Source organism: Drosophila subpulchrella, chromosome 3L, assembly GCF_014743375.2.
Source record: "Drosophila subpulchrella strain 33 F10 #4 breed RU33 chromosome 3L, RU_Dsub_v1.1 Primary Assembly, whole genome shotgun sequence".
NCBI lineage: Eukaryota > Metazoa > Arthropoda > Insecta > Diptera > Drosophilidae > Drosophila > Drosophila subpulchrella.
In genome coordinates, this window is record NC_050612.1 from 23,270,725 (window position 1) to 23,296,331 (window position 25,607).

Genomic DNA, 25,607 nt, shown 5'->3' on the forward strand with positions numbered 1-25,607 from the left:
CCATCTGGTCGGGACTGGTTTTTAGGCACCACCTGCCATCCTTCCACATGTGAGCTACCTACACTGCTGGAAAATTCCATAAAAAAGTGCTTAAATTACATTTGATGTCCTGAAAATAATAAGTGCTACAAATACAAATAACTTTCGTCATTTATTTAAATGCCTCGTAATAATTCAAGTGTTGACATATTGTCTGCGTTTTTCCTTTTGACTTTCACTTGTGCAAAACTTTTCCTCTTCTGTTTTTTTTTTGCCAGCTGCCTCTGAAGTTTTCAGCTTTTATTGTGTCGCTTGGCAATTTAATGAATTTTAATGAGATCGTTTTTGCCAACAGCAAGTAACAGCTTGGCCAAGGGAACTCTCAACTTTCAGTTTTAATTGTCGTTTTTTTGACCTTATTGTATAAGTTATGAATTATTTTCAGTAAATAAATAATATTTGACAAACATAATCATAGATTAAGGATTAAGGTCTTATGACACTTGCTTGATTTTTGACCAATTGAAAATGTCAAGGCAACCTAAACCTGATTTAATATGCAAAATTCATAAAGTGATTTTAAGGTTGCCAGAAGCTCTTAAAATAAAATCAGTAAACTAGTTAAAAATCAAGCAAGTGCCATAAGGTCTTAGTTTGTAACCTTTTCGACCATGTATAAGCCAGTCCCTGGAGATGCCCCCTTTAAAACACTTGAAGTTCGTCAGAATTGCTTTTTATTTGAAATGATAGTTCCCAATGGCACCTTACAGGTCAGAGTTCGACTTGATCCAGTCCAAGTAGCTGGTCACACGGGTGAAGGCAGCCGGGTAGCCCTTCTCGCAGCCGGCAGCGGCTCCGAAGGAGGTCAGACCGATCTGGACACCGCTGGACTCGAGGACCAGGGGGCCGCCGGAGTCACCGTTGCAGGTGGACTTGCCGTTGGTGGTGGCAACGCAGATGTTGGAGGTGGTCACGATCGAGCTGCCGTAGGTGGCGGCGCACACGGCGTTGGTGATCACGTCCAGAGTGGTGTACTGCAGGTTGGTGGCCACGGAGCTGGACGAGTCGCTGATGCGGCCCCATCCGGAGGCGATGGCTTTGTCACCGGCATAGGTCGAGTAGGAGTTGGCAACGGCGGGCAGCTCGACGGCGGAGATCCTGTTGCTGTAGCTGACGGCGGGGATCTTGATCAGGGAGATGTCGTTCTTCAGGGTGGCGCTGTTCCAGCCGGAGTGGATGAGGATGTTCGAGCTGGAGACGGTGGAGGTAACCTCGGCGGAGGTACGCACGGTGGCGCCCAGGTAGACGGTCACGGACTGAACTCTGCGAAGCAGGAAATATAAGGGGTAAGGATTGGATCATCCTCCCAGTCAAAAGGACACTTACCCTTCGGTACAGTGAGCAGCGGTCAGCACATAGGTGCTGCTGATCAGGGAGCCACCGCAAAAGCCGCTGGACAGAGCGCTGATCTTCAGGGAAAGTCCCACCTGGTAGGGGAACTGGCCAACGGAGGCGGCGACGCCTCCGGTGATGCGACCCTCGATGCTGCCAACCACGGGCATCTCGCGGCTGCGGTGGTGCAGCTCAGGCTCCGGCAGAGCGGAGGCGGCCACGGCCAGGGCAAGGATGATCAGGAACTTCATCTCGGAAACTGTTGCTTGTTCAGGCTAAGGAACTCAACTGATTTTTCAAGGCCCGCCAGGGGTCTTTTATAGTGGAAAAATGGCACCTGCGATTAGGTTGCATTTCACAAATAGAGCCCGTTGCGATTAGATAATACCACTAAAGTCGGTTCGAACTGCTTTATCTTCTGAGATTTTGTGCAAAAGATATAAATGAACGTACTTTAGCCACACGTCCGCCAAAATTACTTTCCCAGTCGTATAGTATTAATCCCGATTCGGATCTCAGTTGGGTTTCCAGATCTAACCGGTGTGATTTTGGAAGACGAGCATGAGGTTGCTAATTAATTTGATTAGTTTTAAACATACATGATATATACATATATATATAACAATTATTGGAAGAGGTTTGATTTGCTCTTCAGCGCGTGACGTGTGCCGTTTGCGTATCTTGGTAGTCGCTACTATCTTATCGTCTGTCTATAGGGAGAGGAGCGGTAAGCCCATAGTTAAGAAGGGTTGACGGCTTGTTTACCTTCGCCCAGGGTCAGGGAGGAGGATGTGAGTTGGTCAAGACCGCCGAAAGCCCTATTTTGACAGCTGCATTTTGACAGAGTCCCATAATAAAACCCCAAATCATTACGCTGTTTAATATTTGCGCATTGGGCGTCTCTTTTCGATTTACGATTATAAACAAACAGAGTTCAGTTGTTTTCGCAACCGCAGCCGTTCTTTATCAGCGATTGCCGCGTGATTTGATGACGCGTTGAACTGACCACATCGCTGCGGTTAATGGCCAATTCGGATGGCCAATTAAAGACGATTAGCCGAAAAACGGGCGGGGGGTTGTAAACGATACAGCAACACCAAAGGCGATTTCAATTCAGTGGCGAAATCATCAGCAGTGCTTTCCCTATATTTCGCTCTTTTTATTGAGCTCCCCCAAATTGACTTGGTCCGCTGTAATGCCGAAATGTTTATTGTTATTTATCGGTAGCAATATCCATTCAAGGGAAAACAACCACCCATAAAATGGACCATTTTCACCTTCCCATCTCGACAGGAGCCCGTCTCGATTTCACTGCTCAAATTGGTTTTATTGTCTGGCCCGACTATATTGTTTAGCAATTAATGGCCGGCAATTAGGCGTTAATTGCATTTAGTTGGTCATTGCCGTTTGCTGTCGGATCCATGGCAAATATGCGGTTATCCTGGCGTAGACAGTGGGTAACCCCACCTCGCAGCCCTCGGCACTGCCAAATGAGGTGACCCCAATCAGGTAGCTGACGTTGCGCCAGTGGTAGACCAATGGTCCACCTGAGTCGCCATTGCAGCCACCTCGTCCATTGCGTCCATCGGTGCACACATGTCGCTGGCTAACCAATCCTGGCAGAAAATAGCACAGGCAGCGTTCCTGGCCAATAACCTCCACATCCAGGTACTGAAGAAGTCGCGTTTCATTGCTTGGCGAATCTCCCAAGCTGCCCCAGCCCGATAGGGTTACAACTTTGCCTTCCAAAAACGCTTGATGCATAAACTCTCCGGCCAGCTCGATGGTTTGCACTCGATCGGAGGTCAGGACCCTCCTTGGCAATCGTATCAAGGCCAAATCATTGTATCCCCCAAAGCCCAAGTAACCCGGATAGGTTATAAAATCTCGATGGGTGACCAAAATCTCTTCGGCAGAATCTCCCACATCGGCAAATCTTGTGGCTCCCGAGTAAATCCTCGCCCCGGTGGCGTTGATCAAACAATGGGCAGCGGTCAACACAAACTGCAGGGTGATGAGGGAACCACCGCACTTGATGAGATCTCCACCACTCTGCTGAATCACCAGACCCACTTGATAGGGAAACATGCCACGCGCGGCCAGTTCTCCACCTGCGATTCGAGTGTTTACCGGGGAGGATTGATTCTCTTCCGCCTCGAATTTCTCGCAGCGAAGTCGCCAGTTCTCATAGCCCAGTTGCCAACGTCTCTCCATGATGGTTTCATCATCATTATCAGCAGGAGAGTCCTCTGCAGTATCTTTATAACTATCCAGCCAAGTTTCACTTGAGTTTACTAGTATTGGAAAAAGTAGGCAGAGGGCTACCATCATTGGGAACTTCATGTTATCTCTGAAAAACATGAAAAATAATATGGGGAGTACCCTGTAATAGCACTCTTCAAATTCATTGAAAGGAAATCCCTAGCGTTGCTCTTTTCTTTATCAAAAACGTTTTATGAAAACGATGAATGAAGTCGTCTTTTTCGCTTTACCCCTGATTTATACTCCGATATCTGATGTTCTTTGTTGGTTGTAATGAGTAAGTCCCCGGTTCGGGTCTGAGTGGGCTCTTCATGTGAAGTACTGGGGTTGTTGTTGTTTTAGCTGGTGTTTTTATAGCCAGCGATTGTGGCATCAAAATTGCGTCAACGTCTTGGTTACGGCACGTGTCCGATTCGTCTGTTAATTGAATTTGCTTGGGCCAGTGCAAATTATACCTCCGGAGACGGGAAGAGCAGCAGATGTTTGGCATTCAATTCCTCAAGCTCCCGTGTAATTGCCGCACGTTTCGGCGATTATGTTGCTTAGGATGGGCGTTTGACTCCCTTTGGCTCAATGCAGTCTCCTTAATTGCTTTCAAACCATTCATTTTCCCAGGCCCCCTAGTTGCACGATTTCTGTCTTGGCCCCCAACGCTGGCCATAATGTCTGGGTCGGGGTCTTTATATTTATTGACTGCCGGTTTATCAGCGCTTAGTTTATTATTTGTTTAGTTTACTGCACCCCTTCGGCTGCATTTTGACATATGAAAAGGCCATTGATAAAGTTCCGGGAGTTTAATTGCTTTGGGTTATTTTATACCAAGGCCCAATATCCGGCATTGAGTTGTATGATGATCATAAAGTACGTATTCAACTAAGATCATAAGGTGTAAGTTTATTTACTTGCGGATTAGGGGAAAAATATTTGCTTTGATAAGGGAAAAATATTTTATAAGTGGTTAACAGATAGTGCTTGATTAATTTACTTTGATTAATAACTTTTCGAAGAAAGAGCTTGATAAAGCTTGTAAAGAAATAAGCAAGCATAGGTATACTCTTAAAAATATATATTTGAGGTACTATGACACTGGAGTTATTTTAAAACGTCATAAGAACCAACATTATTTTAAAACGTACTTCATTAAGTATTATTGTTGTTTCACTTTTAAAATAATTTCAGTCAGTCTGTCAAAACTCAAGCTTGTGACATAATTCCTTAAAATATTTTAAAATGTATTCTTATGCTGGCTTTTTCTTTCCAACCTAACTTAAATCTCTGGTTTATTAAAACTAGTAAGCCCGTTTAATAAATTGGTATTTTGTAATTCCCCAGTTAAAGTAAAAACATTTTTTGTTAAATTTTCAAAGCAGTTTGCAGCTTATATATTTTCTCAAAGCTTAGATACCGGCGTTGGTCTTGATCCAGTTACGGAAGTAGGACACATTGGTGAAGGCAGCGGGGAGACCAGCCTCGCATCCGCTGGAGGATCCGAAGGAGGTGGCACCGATGAGGATTCCCTCCAGAGCCAATGGGCCGCCGGAGTCTCCCTGGCAGGTGGAGGCCTTGCTGGTGGTGTCAACGCAGATGACGCGGTCGGTGACGATCATGGATCCGTAGGTGTTCTGGCACACGGACTTCTCAATAACGGTGAGGTCGACGTACTGCAGATCCTTGGCCACGGCGGTGGCAGAGTCGGAGGTCAGGCCCCAACCGGAGGCAACGGCGGTCTTTCCAACGTAGGTGGAGTAGGTGCTGCTTTCCGCGGGCAGAGCGATCGCGTTGACGGCGGCAGAGAAGGCGATGGGGTCGGTCTTGATCAGGGAGATGTCGTTGCGGATGGTCAGAGCCAGGTAGCTTTCGTGCTGGATGAAGTTCTTGCTGGCCACAGTCTGGGTGAACTTGGGGCTGGTGCGGACGGTGGCACCGTAGTTGATGGTGACACTGGAAGCTCTATACAGGGAAGGGAAATCTCGCATTAGCCAGGATCCGATCCTATGGAGAGGGTTAGTGAAACTTACCCGTCGGTACAGTGAGCAGCAGTCAAAATCCAGGTGGCGCCGATGACGGAACCACCGCACCACCAACTGCCAGCGGTGCTGGTGAAGGCTAGTCCCACCTGGTAGGGGAACTGGTCAGCCACGGCGACCTTGCCGTTGGTGATGCGACCGGTGATCGATGGGCTCGAGACCCTGTCACGAGGATGCAGAGGAGCTACCTTGGGCAGGAGCCCAGCGGAGGCGGAGGCCAGAGCCAGAACCAAAACTACGAGAACCTTCATGTTGTTGCACAAACTGAGTGTGGTTATTCACTTCGATTTGGCCCCTTTTTATACCCAAACCGCAGAGTCTTATCTGCATAGATGGCTGGGCCAGTCCACTTAAATGTTGTGATTACATTTCGCAGAAATTTATATCAGATAGTTTTTGACGGTTTTGTAATATATTTCTAGACTGATAAGGTTTAAAGTACTGGCACTCATTTGCTTATCAAATATTCCAAACTTTTATTTTGTGTGAATTAAAGCCAATTACCTTAAACTCTGGAGCACAGACATTTTCAAAATCAATGTGTCATAAAGCCGCTTCAACATGGTTAAATAATCGTTATCTTTTTACTTACTGGCCAGTATAGCTTTGTTATTACTGACTACTTGCATCGTAATCTGTATAGTAAACATTATAAATATTTAATCTAAAAGTAAACCTTTGGGAAATATAATTTATTAATTTGTTCTTGGTAATGTGGTAACGTAGTTTTTCATATTGATGTAACGTATTTGTGAGACATCGATGTTTTTCACAACAGAATTTTTTAAGCCCTACTAGGTCGGTTGGATTTATAAAATTTACAATTCTTGTGTCCCTATGTTGATAACATGGCAGTATAAAATGACTCTCATTACAAGGTAATTTTCACTCATTGGAGTGTTATCCATCAGAATGAAGGTCTTCGTAGTCTTTTTCTTGGCCATTGCTTCCGTTTCTGCTGGAGTTTTGCCTCAGGATATTGCAGTCCATCCTCGCGATAGTATTGCTGCTCCATCCATTGAAGGTCGCATTACTAATGGAAATAAGGCAGCTACGAACCAGTTTCCCTACCAGGTGGGTCTCAGTTTCAAAAGCTCCTCTGGTAGTTGGTGGTGCGGGGGCTCAATCATCGCAAATACTTGGGTTCTAACTGCTGCCCATTGCACCAAAGGGTCAGTAATCATTAAACGTATAATATATCTTTAACTTACATATAAAGTATCTCATTATTAGAGCCTCTTCCGTGACCATATACTACGGTTCAACCGTTAGCACCAGTGCCAAATTAAAAAAGAAAGTCTCCAGCTCCAAATTTGTGCAGCATTCCGGCTACAACGCGGCTACTTTGAGCAACGACATCTCCCTGATCAAGACTCCATCTGTAAAATTCACGGTTGCCATAAATAAGATCGCTCTGCCTGCCATCGCCAGCAGCTACTCCTCTTTCGCTGGACAGACTGCCATCGCCTCCGGATGGGGCAAGACCTCAGATGCTGCCAGTTACACTACCTCCAACCTGCAATACGCTGAATTCCAGGTTATCACCAATGCCGTGTGCCAGCAGACCTTTGGATCCATCATTACTAGTGGAGTGATCTGCGTGGCTTCCACCAACAAGAAATCAACCTGTCAGGGAGATTCTGGCGGTCCTTTGGCCCTGAATAGCAAGCTGATTGGTGTCATCTCGTTTGTATCCGCAATGGGATGTGAGAAGAATACCCCAGCTGGCTTTACTCGCGTGACTAGTTACCTGAATTGGATCAAGGCTAATTCCGGTGTCTTTTATTAGGTGATATCTATAAAGATCCCATAGTTAAGTCGCATGAAAGTAAATATAAATTGGAAATATATTTCAGTTATATAAAGCACAAGAATTGCCTATTTATTACCGTCCATTTTGTTTTACTTAAGCATTGGATGTTGGCTTTTGATATTATGTAAAATTGATAATTAATACTCTCATCAATTATTGATCTATTATTATTTGATCTCAAAAAAAAATCACAAAGAATTTTAGAATTTACTCAATTTATTTTCGGAAAAAGTTACAAAGCTGGTAAGTTCCCCTAAGCCGAAACTCCGGAGTTGGCCTTGATCCAGTCCAAGTAGCTGGTCACGCGGGTGAAGGCAGCTGGCTCGTCAACCTGGCAACCATCGGGAGATCCGAAGGAGGTGATACCGATGAGGACACCATCCAGAGCCAGTGGGCCACCGGAATCTCCCTGGCAAGTGGAAGTTCCCTTAGGGGTGGCAACGCAGATAACCTTGCTGGTGACAATCAGACTGTTGAAGGACTTCTGGCACACGGAGTTCTCGATGACCGTGAGGTCGGTGTACTGCAGATGACTGGTCACGGTGGTGGCCTCATCCGAAATGCGGCCCCAACCGGAGGCAACGGCGGTCTGTCCGACGTAGGTGGAGTAGCTGCTGGCGATGGCGGGCAGGGCGATCTTGTTGATGGCGGCCGAGAAGGGAGCGGCTGGGGTCTTGATCAGGGAGATGTCGTTGCGGACGGTCAGAGAGATATAGTTCGCGTGCTGGATCCAGTTGGAGCTGGGGACAGTGTAGGTGAACTGCGGGCTGGTACGAACGGTGGCTCCGTAGTAGATGACCACGGAGGAGGCACTGAGAATTCAAAAATAAGTGCTGGAATCTTTGATGGTCGCAAGGCAACTTACCCGCTGGTGCAGTGGGCGGCGGTCAGAACCCAGGTGTTGCCGATGATGGAACCACCGCACCACCAGCTGCCCGACGATGCGGTGAAACTGAGTCCCACCTGGTAGGGGAACTGGTTGACCACGGCGTTGTGTCCGTTGGTGATGCGACCATCAATGGAAGGAACCACGGTCCTGTCACGAGGATGCAGATGAGTGGTCTTGGGCAGGAGCCCAGCGGAGGCGGAGGCAATGGCCAGGAGCAAGACTACGAAGACTTTCATGCTGATGGTTGATCGAACACTGAATGATTTCCCTTGCTCAACGAGCCTGTTTTATACTCGTTCTAAAGGGTCTTATCTAGAAGATCGCTGGGCAAGTCCCCATGGTCCGATAGTATTCTTTGGGGGGAAAAGCCAAACGACCTTACAACGAATAGATAATCGTTACGCTGTTTTGCCATACCGAAGAATCAATTATTCTTATTGATACTACTTTAAAGATAGCATTTGGAAATATTAACTTTATTTATGAATAGCATTCATTTAAGTCAATAATAAAATTTATTTAATTGATCCTTAAAAAGCATGAAAGGTAAAATCATTCTTATTGGTTCATTTATTTCAGGAGATGTTAATATTACATGTAAACCCATGGTATATGCATTCACTTTCTTCAACTTAAATTTTACTTATTGCCAAATGTATTTTAATAAGTATATGGATTAAGTCTTAATTTATAGTTTAACTGCGTTATTGCCAAATATATTTCTGGAATTATATATGTTATTAAAATTGGGCATTTCCACATATAAAACTTCTGGAATATCCCTGCTTTAACCATGAATAACAATCAGTTTAATCAAGTGGGGATTTGCCCATTAGTTATGTTTGATAAGAGCACAGAAAGGTATATAATAACCCTGATCAACTGTTGGGGGTCACTCACCGAGTACTTGTTGTCACCATGAAGGTTTTCCTTGTCTTGGCTCTGGCTGTTGCCTCCGTTTCCGCTGGAATCCTGCCTTTGGACACTCCATTGCGTCCTCGGGACCTTGAAGGAGCTCCATCCATCAATGGACGGATTACAAACGGAAAGAACGCAGCGGAGAATCAGTTTCCCTACCAGGTGGGACTCAGTTTCGCCAGCTCTTCTGGCAGTTGGTGGTGCGGAGGTTCCGTCATCGCTAATACCTACGTGCTGACGGCTGCCCACTGCACCGAGGGGTTAGTATCCTTTTCGAATGCCTTCCTTGAGAGATTTTTAAGTGTTCTTGTTTATATTATACAGATCCTATTCAGTGACCATTTACTATGGTTCCACCGTTCGCACCAGCCCCAAACTGACCCACATCGTTTCCAGCTCCAACTTCGAGCAGCACGCCAACTTCAACTCGGTCACCCTAAACAACGACATTTCTCTGATCAAGACCCCATCGGTTGCTTTCTCGGCTTCCATCGACAAGATTGCCCTGCCCGCCATCGCCAGTAGCTACTCGACCTACGCCGGACAGACTGCAGTGGCCTCCGGTTGGGGCAGGACCTCCGACACCTCCACTTCTGTGGCCACCAACCTGCAGTACGCCGATCTGACGGTTATTGCCAATTCGGTGTGCCAGCAGTCCTACGGAACCGACGTGGTCACGAGCGGAGTCATCTGCGTGGCCTCGGTGAATCAGGTCTCCATCTGCAAGGGCGATTCCGGCGGTCCTTTGGCCTTGGACAGTAAGCTGATTGGAATTACCTCCTTCGTTTCCTCCAAGGGATGCGAGAAGAATGCCCCAGCTGGTTTCACCCGCGTTACCAGCTACCTGGATTGGATCAAGACCAAGTCAGGAGTTTCCGCTTAGAAGAATTCCTGCCTAAAAATGATTTTTACAAATAAATAACAACTGCAAGCAAACTTTTCTTTTACATGATTTGGTTTTAAAACGGAACGGGTACCTTACTATACCATTAATTAGGCGTTGCTTGCTTATACTTATAAATGCAGTTACTATATCCCCAATAGGAAGATTAAGGGCTGATCAATCTCGGTTTTTTCTGAAGTCTCGAAGCATCTCATTTTTGTAAGTCTAAGTAGTGGCAACATGTTTTTAACTACTTCCCCTAATATTGTTACAACTCGAGGTTCTGGAGAAATATCTTTTATACACATTATAGTCGAAAACCCACAAAAATTGTTATATGAAAATCATAATATAGGTTATCATTATATATTTTTACGAAATCATAGAAAATATTGCCCTTTAAGTATTGTATTACTTTGTTTTCCATTGAAATCAATAAATAAAACCGCATTATTTCTAAGACAAATGTATCCCGACTTTTTGTGTTTTCTAGTAAATAATCTTCGAAAAACCCTCCAATCGGGATCAACAGTTCCCAAGCCCGTGTTTGGATAAAATTTGGCAAAACTTTTTAGGAATTGATTCTATTTATATAAAGGGTTATTATAAAAGGATTTTCTCTCGAGTAATGATCATTGTATAAATATAATTTTTTGTTCTATGCTTAATTAAAGCTTAAAACGCAAAGTTCCTTTTCAACGAATAGGTGCTTAAACACAATCGTAAAAAGGTGGTTTGGCTTTTCCCACAAAAATAAATTCTGGAATTCCATCGGACCACGGGGATTCGCCCAGCGATCTTCCAGAATTTTCCTATACATTGATTTTATTTCGTTTTGTTTTTGCTAGAATATAATTAAGAATAAGATTATTTGTATGAAATCTCTAATTTAAAGGAAGTTTATCCAAATTTATATTCTTAAGTTTAAAATACAAAACAAGGCAAGCGATATAGTTACAACCGCGTGAAGATTATCTATTCATTGTAAGGTGTTTTGGCTTTTCCCCCCAAAGAATACTATCGGACCATGGGGATTTGCCCAGCGATCTTCAAGATAAGACCCTTTAGAACGAGTATAAAACAGGCTCGTTGAGCAAGGGAAATCATTCAGTGTTCGATCAACAATCAGCATGAAAGTCTTCGTAGTCTTGCTCCTGGCCATTGCCTCCGCCTCCGCTGGGCTCCTGCCCCAGACCACTCATCTGCATCCTCGTGACAGGACCGCAGTTCCTTCCATTAATGGTCGCATCACCAACGGACACAACGCCGTGGTCAACCAGTTCCCCTACCAGGTGGGACTCAGTTTCACAGCTTCGTCGGGCAGTTGGTGGTGCGGTGGTTCCATCATTGGCAACACCTGGGTTCTGACCGCTGCCCACTGCACCAGCGGGTAAGTTGCCTTGCGACCATCAAAGATTCCAGTACTTACTTTTGAATTCTCAGTGCCTCCTCCGTGGTCATCTACTACGGAGCCACCGTTCGTACCAGCCCGCAGTTCACCTACACTGTCCCCAGCTCCAACTGGATCCAGCATGCCAACTATATCTCTCTGACCGTCCGCAACGACATCTCCCTGATCAAGACCCCAGCCGCTCCCTTCTCGGCCTCCATCAACAAGATCGCCCTGCCCGCCATCGCCAGCAGCTACTCCACCTACGTCGGACAGACCGCCGTTGCCTCCGGTTGGGGCCGCATTTCGGATGAGGCCACCACCGTGACCAGTCACCTCCAGTACACCGACCTCACGGTCATCGAGAACTCCGTGTGCCAGAAGTCCTTCAACAGTCTGATTGTCACCAGCAAGGTTATCTGCGTTGCCACCCCCAAGGGAACCTCCACTTGCCAGGGAGATTCCGGTGGCCCACTGGCTCTGGATGGTGTCCTCATCGGTATCACTTCCTTCGGATCTCCCGATGGTTGCCAGGTTGACGAGCCAGCTGCCTTCACTCGGGTGACCAGCTACTTGGATTGGATCAAGACCAACTCTGGGATCTCTGCTTAAAAAAAAAAAGTGCTACCCAGAATATTGATTAAACTTATCTTTTCATTTTAAAGATTTTTTGTAGTCTGTTAATACCTACAGAGTAATCTTAGCTTCAGTGATATTTGTGTAAAATGAAATTCGTAGTGCTGAAAAGTTAAAATATTCAATATCCCGGAGTAAAAGAAAAATAAATACTGACCGTTTCTTTGACAGCTGTATCTTAGAGTCGTTCGATTTTTATTAAATTTAATTCGAAATTCCTAAAAATACAAAAAATGATATTCCTAATAGTATAAGATATGTTAATATGTCAAAAAGCACCGAAGCTATAATTCCTTTCATATTATTTTCCCGTTGCAAACTTCTGACTGAAATCATAATACCCTCTGCAAGGGTATACAAATAATTAATATTTCCAAATGCTATCTTTAAAGTAATATCAATCAGAATAATTGATACTTAGGTATGGCAAAACAGCGTAACGACTATCTATTCAAAGAATACTATCGGACCATTGGGATTTGCCCAGCGACCTTCTAGATAAGACCCTTTAGAACGAGTATAAAACAGGCTCGTTGAGCAAGGGAAATCATTCAGTGTTCGATCAACCATCAGCATGAAGGTCTTCGTAGTCTTGCTCCTGGCCATTGCCTCCGCCTCCGCTGGGCTCCTGCCCCAGGTCTCTCATATGCATCCTCGTGACAGGACCGCAGTTCCTTCCATTGATGGTCGCATCACCAACGGACACAACGCCGAGGTCAACCAGTTCCCCTACCAGGTCGGACTCAGTTTCACAGCTACGTCGGGCAGCTGGTGGTGCGGTGGTTCCATCATCGGCAACACCTGGGTTCTGACCGCCGCCCACTGCACCAGCGGGTAAGTTGCCTTGCGACCATCAAAGATTCCAGCACTTATTTTTGAATTCTCAGTGCCTCCTCCGTGGTCATCTACTACGGAGCCACCGTTCGTACCAGCCCGCAGTTCACCTACACTGTCCCCAGCTCCAACTGGATCCAGCACGCCAACTATATCTCTCTGACCGTCCGCAACGACATCTCCCTGATCAAGACCCCAGCCGCACCCTTCTCGGCCGCCATCAACAAGATCGCCCTGCCCGCCATCGCCAGCAGCTACTCCACCTACGTCGGACAGACCGCCGTTGCCTCCGGTTGGGGACTCATTTCGGATGAAGCCACCGCCGTGACCAGTCATCTGCAGTACACCGACCTCACGGTCATCGAGAACTCCGTGTGCCAGCAGACCTTCAGCGCTCTGATTGTCACCAGCAAGGTTATCTGCGTTGCAACCCCCAAGGGAACCTCCACTTGCCAGGGAGATTCCGGTGGCCCACTGGCTCTGGATGGTGTCCTCATCGGTATCACTTCCTTCGGATCTGCCGATGGTTGCCAGGTTAACGAGCCAGCTGCCTTCACCCGCGTGACCAGCTACTTGGACTGGATCAAGGCCAACTCCGGAGTTTCGGCTTAGGGGAACTTACCAGCTTTGTAACTTTTTCCAAAAATAAATTCATCAAAATCTAAAATATATGTGTTTCCATAATTTTCAGGAGTAATATAGCACTGGAAATTAATTTCATTGTTTTTTAGTATGCAATGAGATCTTAAAATATATTTATTTCAAATAAAAGCACATAAAATGTACTCACTAGAATCTGCGACTGTTTTGGGGACGGTTGTTTTAAAAACAAACCAAAAAATTCGACGGTATGTAGTCTATGGACTACAAACTAAAGTTGCTCCGATTTTGGATATATTTTTATAAAGCACTGTTTGGTTAGTTTCAATACGACCACTTAACTTTCGAACGGTTTCCGTTACTCTGAGATTTTTTTTAGGGAGAATTTTGTCTGAAAGAGATTTCTGTGACACCCCTAATTTAGTTTTGAGATATTACAAGCGGAACACTTTTAATTACCTGCCCTTATTAGCTAACGGGCATTTTGGAACACCAAAAATGTGAATCTTCGTTCATCGCCCTAAAAATTATGACTATCGCGGATATGGAGAAATATTTCAATACCGCATGATACATGAAAATCTATAAACATTTTACTTCAATTTTAAATAGATTTCTCTGACCCTTCTAATGATACTTATTGTTTGTGATATGGAAATGTCTGTGTGACTCTTAAATTGTTAATCAATCCAAGTATGGGAACCACTTAACTTTTATATATCATCATCGAATACCACAAGTTCATAACTATGTAATAACTGTAAATAAAGAAATTGTTTTCATTATTAGAAAAGTAAATAAAGAACATGTGTTACTTTTTAAAAACTTTTTATTTATGTATGGAAATGGATAACTGAACTTGGTACATTTTTAAAGAACCCATTTAGGCGGTAACACCGGAGTTGGCCTCAATCCAGTCCAAGTAGCTGGTGACGCGAGTAAATCCAGCTGGTGCTCCAATCTCGCAGCCATCTTTGGCTCCAAAGGAGGTAACACCGATCAGAACGTCGTCCAAAGCCAATGGGCCGCCGGAGTCACCGCTGCAGATGGAGGTGCGGTTGGAACCATCCACGCAGATGACTCGACTGGTGACCACCAGGCTGCCAAAGAAGTATAAGCAACTTACCCGCTGGTGCAGTGTGCAGCGGTCAGAACCCAGGAGTTGTCGATGATGGAGCCACCGCACCACCAGCTGCTCGCCGATCCGATGAAGCTGAGTCCCACCTGGTAGGGAAACTGATCCGGCACGGCGTTCTTGCCATTGGTAACGCGACCAGTAAAGGATGGCTTCGAGATCCTGTCTCGAGGACGCTCAAGCAGGTCCTGAGGCAGGAGTCCAGCGGACACGGATGCAAAAGCCAGGGCCAAGACTACGAAAACCTTCATGCTGATCGCTGAGCTTACAATGAATAATTTTTCCTTACAAATGGGCGTATTTTATACTCTTCCCCTGGGGTCTTATCTTCATAAGCTAGTGGGAAAAGCCTTCACGCGATTACTTTAATTGTAAACTTTTACCAAATGTTGAGGTAGGGGAAAATCCCTATCAACTTCATCGGTTAGTTGATAAAATCGGAGTTAAAATAGGATTAATTTTTGAACGTCATGGTACAAGTGATGATGATATTTATAAGATATCCATCTGCATTGACCATCATACACTGCCCACCGATTATTATTGCACTCATAAGATTATTATTGGTACTACAAATGAAATAGGTCGGGGTTTTTACCAACCCAATGGCTTACGGGCTTATCTCCAAATCGTATTTATTGCATTGGGATTCGCCCTATAAGTAAAAGTGATAAGCCATTTTAGGATGGCGTATAAAAGTCCAAATTAGCAAGGGTAAGGCATTCAGTCAATTTACTACGATCACCATGAAGGTCTTTATTGCTTTGGTTTTGGCTATTGCCTCCGTGTCCGCTGGTCTCGTACCTCAGACTCCACCAGTGCATCCTCGTAACAGGGCGCCGAAGCCATCCATCAGTGGGCGCATTACCAATGGAAAGGATGCAGTGGCGGATCAGTTCCCCTACCAGGTTGGACTAAGCTTCCTCGGCTTGAAGGGCAGCTGGTGGTGCGGTGGTTCCATCATCGACAACTCCTGGGTGCTGACAGCTGCTCATTGCACCAGCGGGTAGGTTTCACTACTGTTAACCTAAGGAATGGTTTGGTTATTTGGCGTCTCCCTCTTCCAGAGCCTCCTATGTGACCATCTACTATGGAGCAACTGTCCGTACCAGCCCCCAGTTCACCCACACTGTCTCCAGCTCCAACTGGATCCAGCACGCCAACTATATCTCTCTAACCGTCCGCAACGACATCTCCCTGATCAAGACCCCAGCCGTGACCTTCTCGGCCTCTGTGAACAAGATCGCCCTTCCGGCCATCGCCAACAGCTACTCCACCTACGTTGGACAGACCGCCGTTGCCTCTGGCTGGGGAATGACCGCCGATACGGAGACCTCTGTTACCAAGAACCTGCAGTTCGCTGATCTGACGGTCATTGCCAACTCCGTGTGCCAGAAGACCTTCGGAAGCCTGGTGGTCACCAGCAAGGTTATTTGCGTCGCCACACCCAACTCCATTTCCACCTGCCAGGGTGATTCTGGCGGTCCCTTGGCTCTGGATGGTACCCTCATCGGAATTACTTCCTTTGGAGCTGAGGACGGCTGCGAAATTGGTGCCCCGGCTGCCTTCACTCGGGTGACCAGCTACTTGGACTGGATCAAGACCAACTCTGGCATCTCTGCTTAAAAAAAATCTACTGATATTTACTCTGAACCATAATAAAAAGTGCTACCCAGAATATTGATTAAACTTGTCCTTTCATTTTAAGCATTATTTATAATATGATAGTACCTACAGAATAATAATGAGCAGATGAATCTATAGCAACTAGTTTTCATGATTGTTCCCAATTTAAATCTCAATTTTAAGTTTTAAGTATTTAAGAAAAATACAAAATAAACTTTAAACTCTATAGATGATCTTATCAAATGGGTTTAAAGGTGAGTCAATTTTCTTTTGAATTATGATTAGTTTAGAAAGAACAGACGTAAGCTTTCTATCGGTCGATTAACGGTTATAATACTTCAAAATTTTACCTGGTAATTTCCCAAAAACAATAATAGATTAAGTACCCGGAACATCTTGGCTTATCTTGTAGAAAGCTAATTCTGTATCTATAAAAATCTGGTTTTGTTATCAATTTTTGAATTGTGAAATTTTGAGTTAAAGCTATTATTTGTTAAAGTGGGTAATACCCACAGATATCTTATCTTGGCAAAATAGAAATCGATTTCTTGAGGGAATTTCTGTTTGGACTAAGATTTATGATTTGGTATAAATTGCGCATTATGATTAAAACTTAAAATTTTCCACAAGGTGCTGTGCTTTTATGAGCAACTCTATTCCGTTTGCATAAGGCAATTCGATTTTATTATTTAAGTTTCACTTTTGTTTCCAATCGTTTTATCAACTTCTATTTTCCAAAACTCTGCTTTGCCTGAACAGATATTTTTTTGTGCCTTCTCGATTTGCTACAGGAAATGCCCGCCGAGTACTTTAGCATTGTTTGACTTCCATCCAATGGCGGCCACATCATCGAACTTTTGTTTGCTTTTTGTTCAATTTTTATTAGATACCATTTGTTTGCGTGCCTTGGATGTTTTGCTACTTGAGCCGAACCGTCTATGTGGGTTCCAGCTCTGTTTTTATGTTTATGCGGAAATCTGCAGAAATTGTGTCAATATCAATAAAATTAGATTAGTATCGACGGGGACGACGAGACGACAAACAAGCAACCGAAGTGTGGCAGGCAACAAATAAAGTCCCTTCCTCTTTCTTCCGCTTCCTTCCTTGAGCCAATTTCATGTGTTGTGGGCTGCTTCCGCTTTCAGGCTCACTTCCGGCGCGTCCTGTGTGTGTGTGTGTGTGTGTGTGTATGTGACAACTGTTTAAATGCCCTGAAATTGTTGCAGTTTCGATTCATCCCAATTGGCTAAGGCTTTCAACGGGGGCCAAAGGCATAGGGCCCCACTTAATCTCAGTTAATTTCCTTAATGGAAAAGTTTTTCTCAGTTCTTTTCATTCGCTTTCTCCCTTTTGACTAGGCTCAAAAATTGCTTTTCACTTAATTCTCCTACGGGGGGGGGGAGTGAAATTTTTATGTCGGAACCCAATTTTCATAATGCGCAAATTAGAAAAGTTTTGCGCTTGAAGTTCACCCTGCGAATTTCTCCCATTGAATTGCCGCCCGACTTAAAGCTGCTTTTCCCTATTGATTTCGCATTCAAAACATTTACGTGGCATTATCGCAGAGCTTTTCATTTCCCCTCCGCCCGCGAAACAATAAACAACATGAACAATTGTGTCTCCATTTCTCATCTGGTGGCGTAATCTTTTGTATAAACACAGCCGTGGCGCTCCAACACTTTCCACTCGATGTCCAACTAAGAAAAACATTTGCACAAGGAGCACGGCGAGAAGCGGGAAAACCTGGAAAACCCGGAAAACCCGGAAAAGTCCGGAATGGTAGGAGTGAGAGGTCTTCACTCCGCGCCGACTGAATCACGTGACGAATGATTGAGTGCACTTCTGTGTGCGCTTTTTCACTTAAAATGTGCGATTTCAATCACTAAAAGCAAAGGTACACATCGGAAAATCGAATCAGCCATGGCTGATGGAGTTTCTGGAGTGGTTACCGCCGCCGCCGACGCCGTCTTTTTTTGCCAGTCGAAGTACCATTAACCGCAAGGTGGGCAAAAACAAAAGACATTCGCAGTGCATTCAAAAGCGGAAACGGAAGTTGGCAATAAAAACGATGAAACAAGTTATGTGCAAAATGTCCGGGACACGTGATGGACTTTTCCCCTCAAAATAAAAAAAAAAGAATGCCCGGAGAGTTGGGCGAGGGACCTCTGCTAAACATTCCGCACATCAAAAACGACGCGCCACTTAACAAATCCCAAGTTGTCGTTGCGTGCCACGTGACTGGCATAGAAAAGCGGCCAAAGGACTCTGGCAGGACCCGAAAACAATAGCTCTGCTTTGGTCCGCCGGAATGCCTGGCCTGGCTGGTTACTTTATGGCCAGCCGGCAAAACGCTTTCACGCACGCCCGCCCCTCCACCTGCCACGCCCCCCTTGTCCAGCTGGCGACCTGCCGCGCTTAATTTCCGCTTGTAATGGACGCACGATAAATCCTGGCAAGCGTTTCCGAATCTCCAGGACTTTCCTCGCGCGGCACGCAATCGAAATATATATTTTTTAGATTCCCTTTTCCTGGGGACTGACCTGCTTGTTGCACTAGGGCTTTATTAAATTGGTAGCTTTAACTTTGAGCAAAGGGAAATATTAATTTTGGTTACCTTAATAAAAAAACGGGATATTAAAAATACCTATCTGTGTAAGGAATTCAAAATTATATTAATTTATTATTATATTAAATACAAAAACATGCTAAAACATAAAAAATTGGAATCATGGTAGACAATATTAAATACGATGTTGGTCAGCTTACTTTGAAACATTTTTTAAAACAAAGTATTAAATTTCTAAATGAACTATAATTGTTAAATGTTATATTTTCATTTAAAAAATTAATAAAAATGGCAAAAGATTAAATTGTACTTATTTATTTATAAATTTTTATCAGTGTATACTAACAGAAACCCTATCATAAATGGTAAAAGTAAGTACTGAAGTACTTATCTAATACATTTTCCCACCCCCTAGCAATTTAATTTGAGCATGAATTTACTTTGACTTTCATTAAAAGAATACCTTAGTCTGCAACTTTCTCCAGACTCATCCTGCAAACTGTGTGACCCTGCCCCCCATTCCTTTCGTTGGCCATCATTTCCTATCGAAAATCCTTTTAACTTGCAGCCGCAATGTGCCAATTGCCAGGGCCATTTTTATTGTCGCCCGTCGTTAGTCAAAGGCTAAAGTCGGTAACAACTATTGCCTGTCTCGTTGGAGGGGATGCCACCTCCACCATTCCCTGGGAATCCCCACCTGAGTTGAGTTAGCCCACCTGTGCGTGTCGCCTAAGCCGGCGATAAGGCGAGCACATTTGGAAGGACGAACCCCTTCGATCCGGGATCCTGGAATATCCCGCTCTGGCTACGTGCCTTTCTTTGTGGCTGCGATAAATTGCTATTGGTTTGCAGTTGGGCCAAAAGGTAAAGCTGCTAATTTATTAGCCAAAGCGACAAACAAAGCATAAATAAGCACGGGGTTGGGCTGGCGGTGGTGTATCTGTAGTTACCATCCGTCTGACCTTAAACATTCGATTCGCTTTTTGCCCATTTCGGCTTTAATGTGTGTGAAAGTGGCATATAAATTTCAATGGGCCGTAAGAATCCGCTAAGCTTTTGGCTTTCCAGCCATCTGCCACGCCCACCCTAGGGCGGTGTGTAAGTATGTGTGTGTGTGTGTGTTTGAGGCAAACAATGGGTAAGCGACAACGACAACGCATATTCAATAATGTCGCTTTCAACTTTTATGCTTGCAAAATGCAAAAATCTGCAGTCAGGGGAGTTGGAAAGGGGGGTCGCAGATAGAGTAAGTTGGCTAAACACATTCATGCATTTCACAATGTTGCCAAAGCCCGTTGGACTAAAGTTCTTGGCTGTGAACAATAGAAAAACGAATTAAACAAAAAAGCCAGGGCAGCGCTAGCACTCACATAAGTATATGTCGCATTGTGCAGTGAGAGAAATTTATGGGAACTAATAAAATGCAAAGATAAAATAAAATAATATAATCCTGATAAGATAAGATAATATAATCCTAATGTATTTAAGAAAAATTAAAAAAAAAGATTTTAGATCCTAACTTTCGGAAACGAATTTTTAAAGCTTATAAAACTTTTTATATATTATAATTTGAATATAATCAAAACTCATTAAAATTGGGTTAGGTTCCTAACTTTCAGAAACTAATTTCTAAATTTAGAACAGCTATCTTTATATTATTATTACCTGACAAACATTAAGGCATTTATTTCTTAGGCCTAAAAAAAAGGTTTTCCTTGTAAAAGAAGTTGTAAGAAATTAATATAGAATATTTTTCTCACAGTGTATGCCACCGTTTGTGGGTGTATGTGTGCCCTGCAACAATAAGCAGAAAGGCAGCAGCTGCAACAATGGCGAACAGCAAAAATGAATGCGAGTGCGAATCCAAGAGAAAGCCGAACAGGCACGCCAAAGCCCTCTACAGTTGCTTTTACTGGCTTTTGTTTGCCCCACCACCTCCGACCTGCCACGCCCCCTCCGTCGCCCCCTCCCCTTTGTAGCTGCTGCATTAGCAGCCATAGTGCATTAATGTTGCACGCCGAGCATGTGTGTATGACTCGAGATGGGTTGGCTTTGCCTGGCTTGCAGCTCGCAAATAAATGTCGGGCATGCTAAACAGGATTTGATCAGACCTCGATATCTGATGTGCATAAATGCGAGCCAAATGGGGAATCGATGCCAATCACTGGGGTATTGGAATTCGACAGGCCAAGGAAAATATTCACATTTAATTTGAATATGCAAGAAACGAAAGTTTAAAAAAGATTCAGAAGGGAGGGTTATATTTTTAAATTGATAAAACTTAAATTGGTTTCTTAAATCGCTTTTAATAGGTATATTCTTTTTATATTCACACTTTAAGGCCTTTAAATGGAATATAAAATCCTTTCTATATTAAAACACGGTACCCAGTAGCTTGGATTTCATTTCCATGGCTCCCACTTTATGTCCTTTGTTTTATTTTTACGCTTTCTGCACTTTTTGGTGCCTTTTCCTCAGCGGCACTTATAGTTGATCGAACTGTGTCGGCAAAGTGTGTGATTTGGAAAAGTTTCAAGTGGCAGGGCAGCCGTCACAACTCCGGCAACTGCAGACTCCCCCCCACTCCGCCACTCGAAATATGTGGAATCCTGGTCAATAGCATGCAATTTGGGTTAGGCAAACAGAAAACAGGCAAACACACACACACACACATAGACCAGGGGCTGGGGTTCGGGTGTGGCCAAACATTATGGCATAATCAGCAGGGAACTCATCCACAGGCAGCGTTACTGCGAGCAGTCCACGTTCGCGTCTGCTGCATTCAATTGGCCAACGGCACTGGGCGAACTCTGTCTGCCAATTGGCCAAAAATGCCACAAAAACATATTTGGCAACGCAGCAACGTCAGCAGCAGGACAAACTGCTCCTGGGTCAATGTTGATGTTGATTTTGGACATGAGAGCCAGCTGCAGCGGCCGTTTGGGCCATAAAATCAGGCAGTCAATGAGCCAAATAGCCGAAATGGCTGTTATTGTTATTGCCGCAGCCCGGCAAATTAATGAGGTGTCCTGTTCGGCCATCAACTCCATGCATAATCGAACTAGGACTCCGGGCAGCAGTTTTGTAATTGAGCCTGTCAGTTGAGGGAGCAGCCAGGATCTGCCCCAAGCGATGCAATTTGTACATGGAATTTAATGGGGCAAAACTTTAAGCTGCGCAAGAAAAACTAGTTGACTTATTTGGTCAGCTGAGAAGCTAGATAATAATTTTCCAGATTTATAATGAGTGAAGCAATTCCTTCATGAAACACATATACGGCCGATTTCTCAATGTCATGTTAACAATAACGCATGCTCTTCTTTTTTAGGTTTTTCTGACCGAAGTACCCAATAAGTCGTGTGATATCAGACTCTTAACAACAGACTCCCAACAATTAAACTTTGTGTTAGTTTCCTCTAATAGATAATACACGAGATACTTGACATGACATTGAGAAAACGGAACTTAGAAGAAATTGCTTTGCATTCCTATCAAAGCTTACTAGCTGCGCATTTAACCTAATTCAAAATATATTTTGGTTCTTTCCTTATAAACTACTGGATAATAGGTACTGTGAATTTAAAAATAAGTATTTTTTTTGTCTGGAACATTTTTCAGAAGTAGGAAAAATAAAGCCGCCATAAAACTGCAGGCAGGCACTTTAATCCCGACATCGCATTATGTTTAGCATACTTGTAGTCCTCTTTCATTCCCGACAGTCCCCAGACAATATTTGCATGAAAACTGTTACTGACACTTAAACATATTCCTGCCAAAAAAAAAAAAGGAAAAGGAGGCTGGGCGAAGGGAAAACTTTTCTGTCGCTGCTACTTCTTTTTTATTGTTTTCTGTAATTTTTCGCTGGCTGGCATTGTTGGAGTTTTAATGACGACCAGGACTGGCAATTGTCGCCTTAATGTCAGCCAAGGCGACATCGTAGACACGGGATGTACCAGAACTCTCAGAATCTTTTTAAGTTTACATTTTTATGCGAATCCCTGGGTCCGACTGCCAAAGTTACTTAAAATGCAAGCCTAACAAGTTTTTGGACAGGATTGGGCAAATGGTTTTTATTTCCGAGTTGGCTGCAGGCGCTGAAAACCATTTGAGTGTTAAAACCCAAAAAGTTCGTTTACCTCGGAGTCATAAAGCATTTATTGCTCATACGCCATGTGTTACGTTTTTCAGCGAATACGAACTTTCAAGACATCGGCAAACACTCTCGCTTTGAGGGCGGCATCACAAACATTTTTAATTAGCCAAATGAAAAAGTTCAGGCGAAAAGAAAATCTTCTTTCATACTTTTATTATTGTATCTGCTGTGGGTTCGGTGGTTTTATAACAAAAGACAACCCGCTGACAAATGAAGAAAACGCAGCGCAAATAAGCAAAGCAATAATTTTTGCCATTGTGCAGCTGAAGTTGCGGAGGGAAAACGGTGGGTTTTCCCCAAGCTGTAGAACAAAGAAATGCGACTAATGAAAAGCGCTGTAAAGAGCGAGCAAAAATCCAGGGTAAATACAGAAACGTCTCCGTACTGCAATTGTATTCTGTGAGGACTTTTTTGCCCGACTTATTTGCCATTGAGAATGTTCAATTAAAAAACTTTTTACATGTACATGCAAAGGCGACAGACGAATGCTTAAGCCACTTACAAATTATAAGCTCCTCCTCCAATCGGTTTTCCCTGCCATATATAATTGATTTTCGACGTCTTCTGTTTGTTGTTCCACTCGACCACTTTGGCTTATTAAATATTTAAGAGGCAAATTGTCAAAAACATCCAACTGAATGACAGGCCATCCCCGCAGATTTCCACCCCCGCTGCTCCTGCCAGTTTGTTTGGGCCACAATAATTGACAAATAAAGTGAAAAACCAGGGAAAAGTTCTCCAAGTCTTTTCTGCCCCATGAATACTTTGGGCCGGGGTGGGGATGGTGACAACTTCTTTGGCAAATTTTCGAATTATTTAAATGACAGCCATTTCTTTTTTATTTTGGCCTTTACTTTATTTTTATTTCATTGGCGCACGCCTTCGTGTGTAGCGATGCCGATAATTGCAACAAAGGAAAAGTTTCCACCAGAAAAGTAGACAACACTTTGACAACGAACACGAGGATGTGAGCTTGGGGGGCAAAATGGTAGAAAATGGGGGAAAATCGCCGCTGGCCAGAAAGTTTTCCATGGCAAAGATTTGCCGCAACTGAAGCAAGAAGGAAAAAATGTGTTCGGGATAGCTGCAATTAAAAAAGGGATTACGATCCTGGCCAGACTTTCGATTTGCTCTTTTATTTCACCCACACCCCCGCCTGCCGGCTTCCGTCCTTCCTTCCTTCCGGCCTTGATTTTCTTTTCGCTTTTCGATTAAAAGTTTAGCAAATTAAAATTGTATAATGACGGTGATTTGGCCAACAACAAACACCGGCAGCCGGACAATGTGGCACTTTAAAGAGCCTTGAATGCGAAATTGTGTCGCCAGCAAATAATTAACGTGTGAAAATTCATTTCGCTTGCCAGCTGGCCATGCACAAAATTTGCATAATGAGCGAGAGAAGAGAAATTGATTGTTATTACTCGTGTTCTGTGTTTTCTTTTTTATTGTTTCTCTGGCATTTTTGTTTTTTTTTATTATAAATTAAACAACTTTATTTACTCAATTATGTTACTGTAGTGAATTATTTACATTTTTGGGTCGTTTTTCGGTTCGTGTCTGTTTTGCTTACATTTAAAATATGCATTTCAATTTGGTATATATTTATTTATGCTTAACAGTGGAAAGCAGCAACAACATTTAACATAGAGTTTTTCCGTATTTGGTATATTATTTAATTTTTGAAATATTTCTTAATAGGTTTGCAGTTGAAATTGCTCAAAGGAAATGGAAAAATACAAATTTCTGGCTGACGCTGACCAATTGAAAAAGTTAAACGCTTTAATTTGTTTTTGGAACAACGATAGAAATTTAAATACATTGTGACTAATTACGTTTTTGAATAAACATTGAAAACTGGCAATGATATTTTTTCCTTTCGTATGGTAGGATGCAATGTCCCTGACATTTTCTTCAACGCACCTAACCAAAAACAAGCAAACAACCATAAACCCAGAACTAAACTAAACTATAGATACTTTCACCATTTATCAGCTAGGCGTTTCATTTGCAGTGTCTGTGTTTTTCTTTTTCATAGAGTATCACATTTTCTCGGTATCGGTTCGATTTAAGCAAAACTGTTTTGCTACACCAGAACTTAAATGTAATTTTGTGCTACCAGTTGATCGATTTCCTCCATTAGCTACTGCTGCTGCTCCGTCTCCATGTTCTTGGCCCGCAGATACTTCAGCAGCATCTGCAGCGAGTCGTAGGTATCAAAGTCGTCGAGATTCCGCCGCGAAGATGACATGTTGGTGGGACGGGGCATTGCCAGGGGGACGGGCAGAAGTTCGGGCATCACCGAGTGGTGGGTGATCAGGGCTTTCAGGCTGGAGAACTCCTTGCGAAAACCCTGAAAAGATACGAAAAAAATGGTATTGTGAGAATGGTTATATCTATGAAATAACACAATAATATATTTAAGATACTCTGAATAGAAAATCAGTTGTTCCTTAATATTCATTCTCAATTTTACAATTTCGAACTTTGTTGGATTTTTATCAATA

The 25,607-nt window shown here is 43.6% G+C and overlaps 8 protein-coding genes and 1 pseudogene across 11 annotated transcripts in view; 3 read left to right on the forward strand and 6 right to left on the reverse strand.

Annotated features, from left to right (window-relative positions):
• Positions 1-696: 696 nt before the first annotated feature.
• LOC119554492 (serine protease 1) lies at positions 697-1,650 on the reverse strand. Its single transcript, XM_037865425.1, has 2 exons — positions 1,366-1,650; positions 697-1,302 (listed from the first exon to the last, which is right to left on the reverse strand). The coding sequence occupies exons 1-2, from the start codon at positions 1,620-1,622 to the stop codon at positions 744-746; spliced, it is 816 nt and encodes a 271-aa protein (XP_037721353.1). The 5' UTR covers positions 1,623-1,650; the 3' UTR covers positions 697-743.
• A 1,063-nt stretch (positions 1,651-2,713) lies between these two features.
• Positions 2,714-3,933, reverse strand: LOC119554487 (brachyurin). The gene is made up of 2 exons (XM_037865416.1): positions 3,864-3,933; positions 2,714-3,721 (listed from the first exon to the last, which is right to left on the reverse strand). Exon 2 carries the CDS (start codon positions 3,712-3,714, stop codon positions 2,761-2,763), a length of 954 nt encoding a protein of 317 aa, XP_037721344.1. The 5' UTR covers positions 3,715-3,721; positions 3,864-3,933; the 3' UTR covers positions 2,714-2,760.
• A 1,053-nt stretch (positions 3,934-4,986) lies between these two features.
• On the reverse strand, positions 4,987-5,935 carry LOC119554495 (serine protease 1). Its single transcript, XM_037865427.1, has 2 exons — positions 5,652-5,935; positions 4,987-5,583 (listed from the first exon to the last, which is right to left on the reverse strand). Exons 1-2 carry the CDS (start codon positions 5,909-5,911, stop codon positions 5,031-5,033), a joined length of 813 nt encoding a protein of 270 aa, XP_037721355.1. The 5' UTR covers positions 5,912-5,935; the 3' UTR covers positions 4,987-5,030.
• A 622-nt stretch (positions 5,936-6,557) lies between these two features.
• LOC119554494 (serine protease 1-like) lies at positions 6,558-7,531 on the forward strand. The gene is made up of 2 exons (XM_037865426.1): positions 6,558-6,832; positions 6,894-7,531. The coding sequence occupies exons 1-2, from the start codon at positions 6,573-6,575 to the stop codon at positions 7,447-7,449; spliced, it is 816 nt and encodes a 271-aa protein (XP_037721354.1). The 5' UTR covers positions 6,558-6,572; the 3' UTR covers positions 7,450-7,531.
• Positions 7,532-7,671: 140 nt separating this feature from the next.
• On the reverse strand, positions 7,672-8,627 carry LOC119554491 (serine protease 1-like). The gene is made up of 2 exons (XM_037865424.1): positions 8,339-8,627; positions 7,672-8,285 (listed from the first exon to the last, which is right to left on the reverse strand). Exons 1-2 carry the CDS (start codon positions 8,596-8,598, stop codon positions 7,727-7,729), a joined length of 819 nt encoding a protein of 272 aa, XP_037721352.1. The 5' UTR covers positions 8,599-8,627; the 3' UTR covers positions 7,672-7,726.
• Positions 8,628-9,280: 653 nt separating this feature from the next.
• LOC119552519 (serine protease 48-like) lies at positions 9,281-12,205 on the forward strand. Its single transcript, XM_037862137.1, has 4 exons — positions 9,281-9,540; positions 9,605-10,151; positions 11,258-11,553; positions 11,607-12,205. The coding sequence occupies exons 1-4, from the start codon at positions 9,281-9,283 to the stop codon at positions 12,163-12,165; spliced, it is 1,662 nt and encodes a 553-aa protein (XP_037718065.1). The 3' UTR covers positions 12,166-12,205.
• Positions 12,206-12,719: 514 nt separating this feature from the next.
• LOC119554490 (serine protease 1-like) lies at positions 12,720-16,399 on the forward strand. 3 transcript variants are annotated; one of them, XM_037865423.1, is made up of 2 exons: positions 12,720-13,023; positions 15,826-16,399. In XM_037865423.1, the coding sequence occupies exons 1-2, from the start codon at positions 12,764-12,766 to the stop codon at positions 16,382-16,384; spliced, it is 819 nt and encodes a 272-aa protein (XP_037721351.1). In that variant the 5' UTR covers positions 12,720-12,763; the 3' UTR covers positions 16,385-16,399. The 3 variants fall into 3 exon arrangements, with proteins under 3 accessions (XP_037721351.1, XP_037721349.1, XP_037721350.1); XM_037865421.1 differs by lacking the exon at positions 15,826-16,399 and adding an exon at positions 13,077-13,669 and having other exon boundaries at positions 12,726-13,023; XM_037865422.1 differs by lacking the exon at positions 12,720-13,023 and adding an exon at positions 15,502-15,764.
• LOC119554709 lies at positions 14,507-15,009 on the reverse strand (annotated as a pseudogene).
• An 8,142-nt stretch (positions 16,400-24,541) lies between the features above and the next one.
• Positions 24,542-25,607, reverse strand: part of LOC119553126 (serine/threonine-protein kinase phg2) — a 29,065-nt gene continuing 27,999 nt past the window's right edge. Inside the window, exon 7 of one of the 2 annotated variants that reach the window (XM_037863316.1) lies at positions 24,542-25,453. In XM_037863316.1, the coding sequence (XP_037719244.1) occupies positions 25,244-25,453 (210 nt within the window). In that variant the 3' untranslated portion in view covers positions 24,542-25,243. The remainder of the gene's footprint in view (positions 25,454-25,607) is intronic. The other variant, XM_037863317.1, reaches the window with a different exon arrangement.

Excerpts from the sequence above, each read along its gene's own strand:
- LOC119554494 (XM_037865426.1), top strand. The coding sequence starts at position 6,573 with ATGAAGGTCTTCGTAGTCTTTTTCTTGGCCATTGCTTCCGTTTCTGCT. Across the intron at positions 6,833-6,893 it reads GCTGCCCATTGCACCAAAGG|AGCCTCTTCCGTGACCATAT; the intron begins GTCAGTAATCAT and ends TCTCATTATTAG.
- LOC119554487 (XM_037865416.1), bottom strand. The coding sequence starts at position 3,714 with ATGAAGTTCCCAATGATGGTAGCCCTCTGCCTACTTTTTCCAATACTA.
- LOC119554495 (XM_037865427.1), bottom strand. The coding sequence starts at position 5,911 with ATGAAGGTTCTCGTAGTTTTGGTTCTGGCTCTGGCCTCCGCCTCCGCT. Across the intron at positions 5,584-5,651 it reads GCTGCTCACTGTACCGACGG|AGCTTCCAGTGTCACCATCA; the intron begins GTAAGTTTCACT and ends TTCCCTGTATAG.
- LOC119554492 (XM_037865425.1), bottom strand. The coding sequence starts at position 1,622 with ATGAAGTTCCTGATCATCCTTGCCCTGGCCGTGGCCGCCTCCGCTCTG. Across the intron at positions 1,303-1,365 it reads GCTGCTCACTGTACCGAAGG|AGTTCAGTCCGTGACCGTCT; the intron begins GTAAGTGTCCTT and ends CCTGCTTCGCAG.
- LOC119554490 (XM_037865423.1), top strand. The coding sequence starts at position 12,764 with ATGAAGGTCTTCGTAGTCTTGCTCCTGGCCATTGCCTCCGCCTCCGCT. Across the intron at positions 13,024-15,825 it reads GCCGCCCACTGCACCAGCGG|AGCCTCCTATGTGACCATCT; the intron begins GTAAGTTGCCTT and ends TCCCTCTTCCAG.
- LOC119554491 (XM_037865424.1), bottom strand. The coding sequence starts at position 8,598 with ATGAAAGTCTTCGTAGTCTTGCTCCTGGCCATTGCCTCCGCCTCCGCT. Across the intron at positions 8,286-8,338 it reads GCCGCCCACTGCACCAGCGG|TGCCTCCTCCGTGGTCATCT; the intron begins GTAAGTTGCCTT and ends TTGAATTCTCAG.
- LOC119552519 (XM_037862137.1), top strand. The coding sequence starts at position 9,281 with ATGAAGGTTTTCCTTGTCTTGGCTCTGGCTGTTGCCTCCGTTTCCGCT. Across the intron at positions 9,541-9,604 it reads GCTGCCCACTGCACCGAGGG|ATCCTATTCAGTGACCATTT; the intron begins GTTAGTATCCTT and ends TATATTATACAG. Across the intron at positions 10,152-11,257 it reads GGATCAAGACCAAGTCAGGA|CAAGGGAAATCATTCAGTGT; the intron begins GTTTCCGCTTAG and ends AGGCTCGTTGAG.